This window comes from Sinocyclocheilus grahami, unplaced genomic scaffold (assembly GCF_001515645.1).
Source record: "Sinocyclocheilus grahami isolate Dianchi unplaced genomic scaffold, SAMN03320097.WGS_v1.1 scaffold151.1, whole genome shotgun sequence".
NCBI lineage: Eukaryota > Metazoa > Chordata > Actinopteri > Cypriniformes > Cyprinidae > Sinocyclocheilus > Sinocyclocheilus grahami.
Window position 1 is genome coordinate 1,313,112 of NW_015505330.1, and position 12,688 is coordinate 1,325,799.

The 12,688-nt window shown below is 39.1% G+C and overlaps 1 protein-coding gene across 4 annotated transcripts in view; it reads left to right on the forward strand.

Moving 5' to 3' along the window:
• The window catches only part of LOC107592233 (signal peptide, CUB and EGF-like domain-containing protein 1), a 71,552-nt gene that overhangs the window by 41,305 nt on the left and 17,559 nt on the right, over window positions 1-12,688 (forward strand). For all 4 annotated transcript variants that reach the window (XM_016281650.1, XM_016281651.1, XM_016281652.1 and 1 more), the window contains one exon: window positions 4,975-5,091. In XM_016281650.1, the coding sequence (XP_016137136.1) occupies window positions 4,975-5,091 (117 nt within the window). The remainder of the gene's footprint in view (window positions 1-4,974; window positions 5,092-12,688) is intronic.

Here is a 12,688-nt window from a genome sequence, read left to right on the forward strand (position 1 = left end):
CCCCCCCCCCCCCCCCCGAGCTGATATTGAATTATTTTCTTCCCTGTAATGTGTTTCTGTTCCTTTTTTGCATCCTACAATGCCTAGGAATGTTTTATGGATGGGCTGGAGCTTTTTTAAGTTATTTTCTTATTTTTGTATATGATCTCTATGCTCTTTTTGTAACATACTGTATACAGTGCTTTGCGAAAGTATTGATTTTTTCTTTCATGTTTTGTTGTGTTCCAGCCTTATGTTAAACCGCTTTAAATTACTTTTTTTCTCACATCAATCTACACTCCATACACCATAATGACAAAGCACAAAACTTTTGATAAAATTTTTTGTAGAAATATAAACTGAAACAATTCCATGGCATAAGAATTCATAACCTTTTCTGGGACACTTAAAATTTAGCTCAGGAGCATTCATATCACTTGTAGATGTTACTACACTTCGAGTGGAGTCAACCTGTGGCAGATTTATTTGAATGAGTATGATTTGGAAAGGCACACACCTCTCAATAAAGGTCTAACAGCTGAAAATGTATAGCAGAGCAAAAACCAAGCCGTGATGTCAAAAGAACTGCCTGTAGAGCTTAGAGACAGGACTGTGTCAAGCCACACATCTGGGGAAGAGTTTTGAAAAAATATTCTGCTGCATTGAAGGTTCACAGAAGCATGTAGCCTCCATTATCCATAATGGAAGATGTTTGGAACATCTAGTACTCTTCCTAGACCTGGCCTCCTGGCCAAACTGAGAAATTGATGGAGAAAGGCCTTGGTTAGACTGGTGACCAAGAAGCTGATGGTTACTCTGTTTGAGCTCCATGATCATATATGCAGATGGGAGAAACTTACAGAAGGACAAACATCACTGCAACACTCCACCGATCTGGGCTTTTTGGAGGTGTGGCAAGACTCAATCCTCTCCTCAGTTAAGATACATGAAAACACACTTGGAATGTGCAACAAAGCACCTAAAGAACTCTCAGATTGTGAGAAACCAGATTCTCTGGTCTGATGAACCTCAAATCCAAGCATCATGTTTGGAGGAAAGCAGGCACTGCTCATCACCTGCAGAGCACCATCCTAAAAGTAAAGTGTGCTGGTAGCAGCCTCATGCTGTGGGGCTGTTTTTCAGCGGCAGGGACTGAGGGACTCGACAGAGTAGAAGGAAAGCTCAGCACAGCAAAATATAGAGATAGCCTTAATGAAAACCCAGTCCAGAGCATTCAGAACCTCAGACTGGGCAGAAGGTTTACCTTCCAACAAGACAATGAACCTAAACACACAGCAAGAGTGGCTTATAGACAACTCTGTGAATGTCCTTGAGCGGCCCAGCCAGAGCCTTGGATTGAACCAAATCAAACATTTCTGGAGAAACCTGAAAATGTGCGTCTGCCCCCATCTAACCTGACAGAGCTTGAGAGGTGAAGAGGTGAGGAGAAGAATAGCAGATAGTTGCCAAATGCTGATGTGCAAAGCTTGTCGCATCATACCCAAAAAGACTTGAGGCTGTAAAGTTGCTTCAACGAAGTACTTAGTTAAGGGTATGAATACTTATGCAATGTACCTATTTCAGTGTTTTATTTTTAATAAATTTGCAAAGTTGTCACAAATCTGTTTTGTGCTTTGTCATTATGGTGTATGGAGCAGAGTATGTGAGCGGAGCGCGGAGTGGAGCGGTGTGATTTTGAATGGAGCTAGGAGCCGATTTTTTTAAAGTCGGAGCGTCGTGGTTTTCATTCGATCCAAGAACGCTCCACCACCGCTCCATCACGAGTACAATTCATGCCAACAGCCCGTAATATCACTGCACATTTAGCAAGAATTCATGTTAAACATTTAGCTAGCTTGATAGAGAAGGATCACTCAAATCAGAAAGAATGTGAAGGCAATATTGACTGCAATGGACACAGCGGGAAGTTATAGGGTAGTTATTAAGGAATTTGTTTGTTCCCTCTAGATACTGAATATTTTCAGGTGAAATCATGATTTAAACAGGTACAACACTTATTCACACGCAATCGCTCTCTCAATAATGCATTCAAACAAATGTAATCTTACAGTACTTCTACTGCATCCGATTTCAAATGAGCAGAAATCTGTTAGAAATGCAGCGATCCGTAGGTAAAATAATTGACGAAAACTTAGTTATTTTCATCACAAACAAAATTTGCACTGCAAAAAGCATCAATAGCCTACCTTTTAATGCTGACAACCATGTTATTAGCTTGTCATGTGGTAGGAAAAAAGTTTGCACACTAGTGTTCCAATAATCCACTTTGAAACGCTCCTGTCATTTTATTTATTTTCTTTTTTTCTTTTAATATATGTTATGAACAGAACTGTGATATTTCAAACATACTGAAATACTTTAGCCGTGGAGCGAAGGCGATGCGGTGTTTCTGATATCAGTGAGCGAGGAGTGGAGCGGGAGCGGGAGCAGGAAATGGTGAACCCGGAGCGGAGTGATTATTAAATGAGTGCGGAGGGGAAATTGTTGCTGCTCCACTCCGCTCACATACTCTGGTATGGAGTGTAGAATGATCTGGGGGGAAAAAAGTAAATACTTTCGCAAAGCATTATATATATATATAAAATTATTTTAATATAATAATATAATAATTATATTCATAATTATTTTATGATATATTTTATATATATTATATTCTAACAAATTTTTCATATAACAAAGAGTGACAAATTTAAGGGGGTCTGAATACTTTCCGTACCCACTGTATAGTCAAGAGTTGTGAAGAGGTTGTGAAGAGTTTTAAGAACTTGTCGATAAGTCACATGTGATGTCATCATCGTCTAACTCACTGACCTCATTATTTCACCCGTCTAAGATCATATTCCAAGTTTCATGATATACAAATGGGCCCGTTATGACAGATTCACACGAATAGCTTGGCTTTGCATGTGAGTGTTTGTGCAAGTGTGTGTGTTCTATCACACAAGAGCCACAGGAGAACGCTAGATTTGACACTCGGCGTTCCCGCTTCATCCTGCCCTCCTGTCACAGCTGGGGCCAACAGCACCAGGATGTGACCGATCCTGACAAATTAAACTGGAAAGTCGGTGTCAGAAAGAAAGCTGCTATTGTACCCAGGCATGATGGGAAACCCAGAGACTGGAAAGGAGGAGAAGAAGAAGAAGAGAAAGTGAGACACCGACCACAAGGAGGTGTTTTTAAAAGGTGGTCACTTAGCAGCAGGGGGGAATTGAAGGAATTTGATCTAAATAAACTGCCATGTGTCGGGCACATGTGGAAAGGGGCTGATTCTGATGCGTTGACCTCCGGAGCGTGATACAAATAAACGTCACACACCTCTGACCAACTGTCTCTCGGCACCGACCGTTCAAGATGGTGCACAGCCCGGATTTACCACCTCATCTGAAAGTTGTTGAAGGCAATGAAGCCCTCGATGTGAGGAAGGCCTGTGTGGTTTCCTCCACCTCCCAAAGAAGGGCCACTTTTCAGCAGTGGGACGTTCATGTCAAATTCTCTCCAGTCGTCTGTGGACTTCTAGTTTTATCTGGCCATTCGCCAACAGGAGCGGCGAACAAGCACATGATGGCTGAGGAATCTTCATCTTTCGTCATGGAGATATATATATATAAACATACAAATCCATCAATCTGAAGACCACACCCATTTAGAGTTAGCCACACCCCTTTTTGAGAACATTTGGTGCAGACATTCACAGCTAACTTAATCAAACGTTTGCGTGTCCCATGTACATGTCCCAGGGCAAAAGACAGTCCAGCTGTTCTTGGAGCAGTTGAACTGCCCATAGCATTAGACTCTAATAACAGGGTCTTTTGACATGCTTAATAAATCATTAACAGAAAGCTTTTTCATCCACTCCTCCATCCCGCAGAAAAAAAACCCCTCCTGTTTTGGATGGAGATCTTCTATGCCTTGACTCTTTTGTGTCCTCAGCCAAATTTCCTGTGGGTCTTTGTCTTGGATTGTGTGGTCAACAAAAAGCAAACATGACTTAAAGCAAAGATCCCAAATGGACATGTTGGCTCCCAACCTGACAGTAAATCTTCTGACCTGGAAAATCAGACTTCGTTGTAGTTAACCTTGCACCGAGTGCTAACTAGTTGTGATTATGGGCATAAAATCGGGTCCAATAAGAGCACATCTGATGTGTAATGTGGAGTGAGTTTGGACCAATGAGATTTCACAGTGGTTGGAGCTACTGACAAATCTCATGCAAATATGTGGCTGTTTTTTGCATAAAATGATCATGTTTTACATGAACATGATTGTGTGATGACATCACATTATAAGACAAGTTAGCAGCTGGAACCTTAGTTGCATATTAAGATTAATAGATTACATTTCATATATGAGTAAAACAATTTCATATGCATTCAAATGCAAGTAAAACGCAATGTTCTCAGTTTAACTGCTTATTTTGACTTTCTCTCCACAGCCATTCATGTGACAAGACTAACCCTCTGCCTTCCATGCACCCTCAACCCAAACGCTGTCCGTTTTCTGATTTCCCCTCTGTTAACTTTAACCTCAGGAAAAAGCACAACCCTTTCCTTTTTTATTAGTTTTTTTATTTCACATTTTGATTGACCAAGTTGCCAAGGAAGTCTTTATATTTGGCTTTTGGAGGTCTGAGGGACGGTTCTGATTTCATGCAGTATGTGTTTTATGTTTGTCATGAACCTTCTAAGTGAAGGTTCATGACAAGTGAAATGAAGTCTTCTAAGTAAAAGTGCTGTATTAGTTTCGTGATTCCTAATAAACCACCAGCTGCACCCATTGGGATTCATTTTTTACATGCACCCTTCCAAAAAAAAGTAGTTGCGGTCAAGCCTAGCTCTCAAAACAACTGCACATCCTCACTTAGTTCTTAGTTAACCGTGTCTAATGCTGTCAACAACTGTTGAAAAGTGATTTCTAATTGTGTTTATGCTCCCTTACTTCCTCTGCCTGTCCCATTCTGTGTGTTTGTTTACCCAGAGACCTGTGCGGTGAACAATGGCGGTTGCGATCGCACCTGCAAGGACACGGCCACCGGGGTGCGCTGCAGTTGTCCGGTGGGCTTCACCCTTCAACCCGACGGCAAGACCTGCAAAGGTCAGTGTAGATGCGTGTTGTTTGTGCGACTTGTGTTTAAAGTTGCACGGAGCATGTCCTGATTTCCTCCCTCCGTGTGCTTCTGAATGTCAGGGAACAATTTGAGATTTCCTGTATTTAGACTGCAAGGCTCGGATTAAATTGGAGACACGTTATTAGATGAATTCTTTTGCTCGAAATGGTCAGGTATTGGCGGATGTGTGAGGGTGTGTGATCCCAAGCCAAGACCAACTGGCTTTACATCCGTTTGTCCTGTCGTGTGGAATGGGTCGGTGATGGCTGTGTTGTTGTTGCTTTGGCTGCGAAGCATTTCTTCTTCCGAAATTCCAGCTTTGACGTCAATGACCAGGGGTTTCAAAGTATAACTACCGCGGAGCGATCTTGGCATGGTATGATGGTGGGTTCTCTCTAAACAAACACACTCAAGAACTCACTGGCCATACTATGGTCCAAGAGACCAGCACACTTCAAGATGAATCACTTCCTGTTCTACCTAAATTGGTGATGGCGAACAAGTATCTCTTTACCTGTGGGTCACTTCAGGAGAATGTGTCTGAAATTGGCTGCTTTTTCCTTTTCATTTTCTTGAGTGGTTGCTGTAGTGACGAGGCGTGGTCATGTGACGTTTCTTCAAGAAGGAAGAGAATGTAGCACGTATGTGCGTAAAACAGCCCCGTCTGCGCCATACAGTGAGACGCCTCTGCAAACCAACCGCTGTTTGATTAGTGAGGCTGTCATACAAAACCACACACACATATAAACACACAATCATAGCGTCATCCTGAGGTTAGAAGGCCTTTAAAGACCTTTCTTTTGTGTGCTGATACATTTCCTGTTGAAACAGGAAGTTTGGGCGAGACCCTTTTTTGTAAATAATCAAGAGGTTCTAGTTTCCATCACAGCCGCTAGAATGATTTGCTGCTGAAAGCAAGTGTTTAATTGGGGGAAAAAATGGTGTGTGCAAGATGAGGCATCAATATTTTACTGTAAAGTAGAAATACTGTAAATCTAGAAAAATAATGTAAAGAAGTTAAAATAAATAAATATATATTTATATACATTATATATATATCTGCTGGGACATAGTTAATCCAGCCTAAGCTGGTTTGCATGTTTTTAAGATGTTTTTAAACTGTTTAAATCAACATGAAAAGGTTAATTTTGTCAACTTTTTAGGCCTTTAAAGGTATAGCTCACCCAAACATGAAAATTACCCCATGATTCACTCACCCTCAAGCCATCCTAGTTGTGTAAGACTTTATTCTTTCAGACAAATACAATCAAAGTTATATTAAAAATGTCCTGGCTCTTCCAAGCTTTATAATGGCAGTGAATGGCTGCGTATTTTTTGAAGTCCAATAAAGTGCATCCCTATATCATAAAAAGTACTCCACATGGCTCTGAGGGTTAATAAAGGCTTTCTGAAGTGATTTGATGTAAGAAATATATGCATATTTAAAACTTTATGAACCATAATCTCTAGCTTCCGCTAACTGTCGTACGCTCGTTCATGAGAGAGTGGTGTTCCAGCGGATGATGTAGGACGTAGTTACCAGAAGCTAGAGATTGTGGTTTATAAAGTTTTAAATATGGATAATTTTCTTACACAAACGCATCGCTTCGCTTCGGAAGGCCTATTATTAACCCCCCGTGTGGAGTACCTTTTATGATGGATGGGTGCACTTTATTGGACTTCAAAAAATCAACAGCCATTCATTGCCATTATAAAGGACATTTTTAATATAACTTAGATTGTATTCGTCTGAAGAAAGTCATATACACCTAGGATGGCTTGCCAGTGAGTAAATCATGAGGTAATTAAAATTTTTGGATAAACTATCCCTTTAAGGCTTAATACCACAAAATGTCAATTTTATGGGGTCTTTAAAATTTTCCAACTGTTTTATCTTGTAACATACAATAATGTACTTTTTTGTGTTTTAATAATGGCATTAGTGTATTGTGTTAGCATGCTCAAAAATGTGTCCTTGAGGGCAAGATGAGTCAACATTTTACTGTATAGTAGAAATACTATAAATGTATGTAATTATGTAGAAATATATGGTAAAGATGTAAAAATATATGTATATATATTGTAAATCTATATATCTGCTGGGGAAACAAAAAACACTTAAACCATCTTAAGCTAGTTTGCATGTTTTTAATCTGGTTTAAAATGGTATCCCAAACTGGACAAGCTGTTAATTGGCCGAAACCTTTTGAAACCATCCGACAGACCAGACTGGGAGACCAGCGTACTATTTTAGGCTGGTTTAAACTTTTTTCAGCATGGATAATTTCATTTTGTCAGCTTTTAGGAGCACGTCAGCATAACAATGGCTTTAAAGTTCATAGAAATGAACTTCACTGAAGTTCAATTTGATGAGATCTTTCAATTTTATTTTTTAAATTTTTTTCAATTTTATGAGATCTTGTGACACAACTATGTATACTTTTTTGTGAGTTTGAATGTGATGGCATTACAGAGGTGTTTTGTGTATCTCTGTGTTTGTACTGTAAGATGGATGTTGGTCTGGTTCGGCTGTGACCTGCCCTAATAATTAGGCCCGCCTGAGGGTCTGCCTTCATAAATCCAGCACAAGGCCTTAGATCTACTCACTGACACACCATTTATCACACAGACACTCATGCACTCACACACGTACTTTTGGGTCAATTATCACAGGTGTGCTGTGCCAGTGACCGCTTATTACTGCCTGTTAGTGAACTCTGTAAAAATAGCATGTAATCAAGCTCTTTAGTAAATAAGAACAAGGGTACAAAAACAGGGACGAGATCCACCTAAGGGATGTTTTATTGGACTCTGGCTGTGAACGTTAGATCTGACACTCTTGACGTCTTTGTTCAGTTAGGTAGCAACTGATCATCTGTATCAACATATGAGTTGATGCTCTGATGCCTCTGACTTCAAGCTGAATGGCTGGAGGTAGGACCCATAACAGGCTCAGAGTTCAATAAAGATTGCCCAATTTTATACAGGGCTATTATATATTCTTATATGATAGATTTCCATATATATATATATATATATATATATATATATAACAGAAATATAGAGTAAATGACCAAATGTTACATCTTTAACATTTATTTTGCTGATGGTAAATGGGTTAGATTTAAATCTGTGGAGGCCGGGACAGATGAAAGCACAATAATGATAGGTGTTCAGCCCTCATATGTAATTGGGATGTAAATGTTGTGCATAACAGAAAAGACACAAGTGCCACTTACATAATAACCCAGGCGACTCTGCATTTATGCCAACGTTAACCACAGACTAAACAGAAAAGTGCATCACATAGAGATCACGCTGCTAAGTGTGTGTGGGTGCGTGCAAATGTCTACAAGTGACCTTTCCTTATTTTTCCACTGTCGTCTTCACTTTATTTCTCTCACACTTTCTCTCCCCTCCTCACTGAGTGGTCTCGCAGGGAGTTGCCCCATTTTGTCTCTGTAACATAATCATTTCAATATAAACTATTTAGGGCATGTTTAAATGCCTGAATTTGATAAAAGGCCCTTCGTTGGCGATGACGGACAGGAGAGCCCGGCCAGCACGCTGACAGACGCACACTTGGATCACACTCGGGAAGATAGCGAGTGAGAGGGAGAGCGAGGGAGGATAGGGAGAGTGATTGAAACGACTGCGAACAGTTTCCAGATGTTTGATTAGAAGGTGTGTGTGTACGGTGTCATCGGGGGAAATGAATTATGGGAACGAACAGTTTGTTTTGTGTGCGTGTTCTCTCATATCTGTGTGTGTTTCCTCGTTCCGGCTGAAGGTACCCCAGGCACGTCTCCGCTGGCCTGTATACTTGCATGTTTGGGACTGAAATGGTTTGAAAGGAGAGTTTAGCTTTAGTCAACCATGCTGTTTATTGCTGTTCTGCTGCTAGACTAGAAAATATCTGTGCTGGTCTGTCTGAATCTATCATTGTCATTTATCACTTTAACTTTGAGTCTCATTTAATTACTCTGTGAACTAGCCAGAGTTTAGACTGCAAAAACAGTCTGAAACAATACCTAAAATAACTGTTTTAGTATGATTAACATTACTTTTCCATGTTTGCCAGTTCATATAGTTATGATCTATGTGATGTCGGTCAAAATGGTTTCAGTCGTTTCAGATTTGTTATTCACTTATTTCCAGATTAAGATTATTACAAAAAAAATAGTCCCCTTTAGAATAATGTACACTGATTTGTGAGTAATAAAACATAAACTTTTAAATATATTAGTTTTTGAATGACACAATATTATTATTACTTAAAAAAATAAAAAAATAATACAGTAAGTATAATAATTAATATAGTAATGACAATAGCAATATTAATAATAATTCTTACATTTTTGAATCATTATTATTATACTTATTAATAAAAAACAAAATATTTCATTTTTAATAATAATAATAATGCAATATCATTATGTAATAATAAAAATAAGCATAATAATTCATATAATAATAATAATTCTTACATTTATCATCATCATTATTAGTAGTAGTAGTAGTAGTAGTAGTAGTAGTAGTAGTGTTATTATTATAAAATGTAAATTAATAAACTAATAAGTGTTTAATTTTACACAAATATTTGGAAAATATAGTTTAGATTTTACCTGCACTACAGTTATTTAATTTTAGGTTGTCCAGGTTAGTAGAATTTAAATAGACATTCAGAATTAAAAAGATATTCAGTTTTGTTTGAGGAACTCAGAAGCAAATGAATTAGATACCTGTGAGCAGAACTAAATATTCTACTTTTTTTCCGAGTTAGATTTTTTAAACTGACTGTTCTTTTTACTTTTAAATTGCATGAAAACTCACAAAATCTAAAAAAATATTTAAAAATAAAATATTAAATTAAATGCACAAATGTTGTTGGGGTCTTTTCAGAAAGCTCACCTGTCCTCATACTCACCGATCAGCACTGTGTAAAGACTAGAGCTGGTAAGGGTCATAGCAGGTAGGGCTGCACGATCAATCGAAATTAAATCGCAAAGGCGATAAATAGTGATTAGGCAGAAGCTGTGATTGTCATGCGTATCTTTCAGTGAAGCACGGTTCTGTGATCAGCAGTAAATCTCCATCCGAAGGCCAGAGAAACTCCAAATATGCCTAGCAGAAGAAACCCAGGAAATCCCTATAGCGCAGTGCCAAGTCCGAGGTTTTCCCACGGAATTGGGCTACTTTAACACTGTTGCCGCGGGTTGTTTTTCATGTCCACGGGTTGAAGGGACCCCAATAAAGTGATATTTAGCCCCTAAAATGCGAATTTTACCAGGGCAACCCCACCAAAAAAAAGTGTATTTTATCCCCCGGAACGCAATTTTTATTGGGGACCCCCTCGAAACGCTTTTGGACTAGTTTTGAGTAGCAATTGGGTGGGTTTTGTTGTGAAAACCTGGCAACCCTGCTATAGCTGGGTTGCCAGGAGATTATATAACAGAAGATTTAACTGCTTTCATTAATTCAGCGTGACTAATAAACACACGACAACGACAATATATGGTTTATCTGAGTTCGTCTTATTATAATTTTTATTATAATAAAGTATATAATAATGCAGACATAGACTTTATCACTGCTTAGAATACTATGAAATATGTTGCGTGCCTTATTCTGTGTAAGAAGCCACATCATCTCACAGAAGGATTTATTTCAAACACTCGACTGACATTATGAAGTGAGTTTGGAGTAAAAACATGTTATTAAATGTGGTATTTTCACGTGCTTTCAGATTGAGCAGCATTTACTACACTGAGCCGTAGTTCACTGACAAGCGACGCAAACAGATTTCATAATCGCGGAACGATTTCTTCGATTTCATAATCGCGCGATTAATTTGCGATTATGAATGCGATTTTGCGTAGCTTGTCAGTGAGCTACGGCTCTGTAGTAAATGCTGCTCCATCTGAAAGCACATGCTGGAGATTTACTACTAATCACAGAACCGGCTTTACTGACAAGATACGCATGACAATCACATTCGATTAATCGTGCAGCTCTAATAGCAGGCCTGTTTTCTCCATCAGTTCTCCAGTTCTCTCTCTAAACGGGACAGTGAGCTCTGGCACAGAGGATCCATTTGTATTAATAAACGCCGAGCCCAGTAATCCGCACAATAGCAGCCAGTCGGCATCACCTCGGATGACACTGGCCCCGACGGACCCCGTGCGCTCCGAAGAGTTTTAGTGTCGGGGGCGAAATCACGCTGGTTTTTCCTGGCGGCTCTGGACAAGCAGCGCCTGTGTTATTACATGGCAAAATCCCTTTATGAACAAAGCAAATAAAACAGGCCATTTAAATCTCCAAAAAATACACTGGCGCGCTCAACGGTGCATTTCTCAGAGATTAGCTAGCCTGAGGTGAGCAGCCTGAAAACGATCTGCAAAAACGCTCCTTTTGTTGAAAACTCTGTCCCAACTTATTTGTAGAGGTTCATGTTTCCACAAATGTATTCATTTTAATTGCTTTTTTTCTCTAAATATTTGCTAAGGCTACACACATCCCTGAGTACAGACAAGCTCATGGGGATTCCACATTCTTCTTGCAAGCTTGCTTGCTTGCTTGCTTTCGAATCAGATCAGGTTAGCGTAGCACTTGTTTTTTAAGGACGTTTCTGAGTGCCGTGTGTGTTTGCTCTCCTCGATTCTGATCGAAAATCGATGTAGATGAATCCTCGCAGCCTCTCGGTCTTCACCCCTGCAGTTGTTTATCATTTACAGATGTGAAAAATGTCCAATGTTTGCTTAAACTCAAAGCTTATTTAGTCTCATTAAACTTCATTATGTGGAATATCATTAGCCCCCTGCCTGCGCTAAGGAGCCATTGGAATAAAGTGCAAGTGTGTGTGAGTGTGTATAAGGGACGTGTGAATGCTAAATCACTGTTAAATATTCCATTATGTCATTTGCGCTATAATGTTTTTGCTCTGTTAATGAATCAGCATGATGTTATAATAGTTATCAAGCTCCTAGACGACATATTTTCAGTGTTGAGATTTTGATGATATATTAATATGACTGAAGAACATCTTAACCTAAACAGGTTGGCAGAAAATAGGCTGATTAGTCCTGGTTAACTTTATTTTATTTTATTTTAGCTTTGTGTGTTGCCTAAAGGTTTTTACACATTTATACAAAAATATTCAACCATGTATCACAAGTAATGTGCCATGTATTTCCATGTCTGTGCTCTCCACCAATCTTATAATGGAAATATAGAGCAAATAACTGAACTTTACATCTTTAACTGACAGGTAGACAGGAAATAAGCTGACAGAGATGATAAAGCACTTCCTATAGGTCACAGAGAGCGACTGACCTCACGACACAGGCTCAAACTCGCTTTTATCAGCCAACTTGAGTCTTCTGATGCTGCTGACATCCTGAGGACGTTTAATATGTCAAGACGCACAGACTGAGACAAGAAAAGCAGACTATTTTAAGTATTATTTTTAATATTTATATCAATATTAGCTTAACATTAGGAGGCCCTGAGCTGTTCGTCCTGTAATTTCCATTGTCTCAACATTTAACACATCAGTCATAAGACACAAACTTCTAGGGAGGTTAT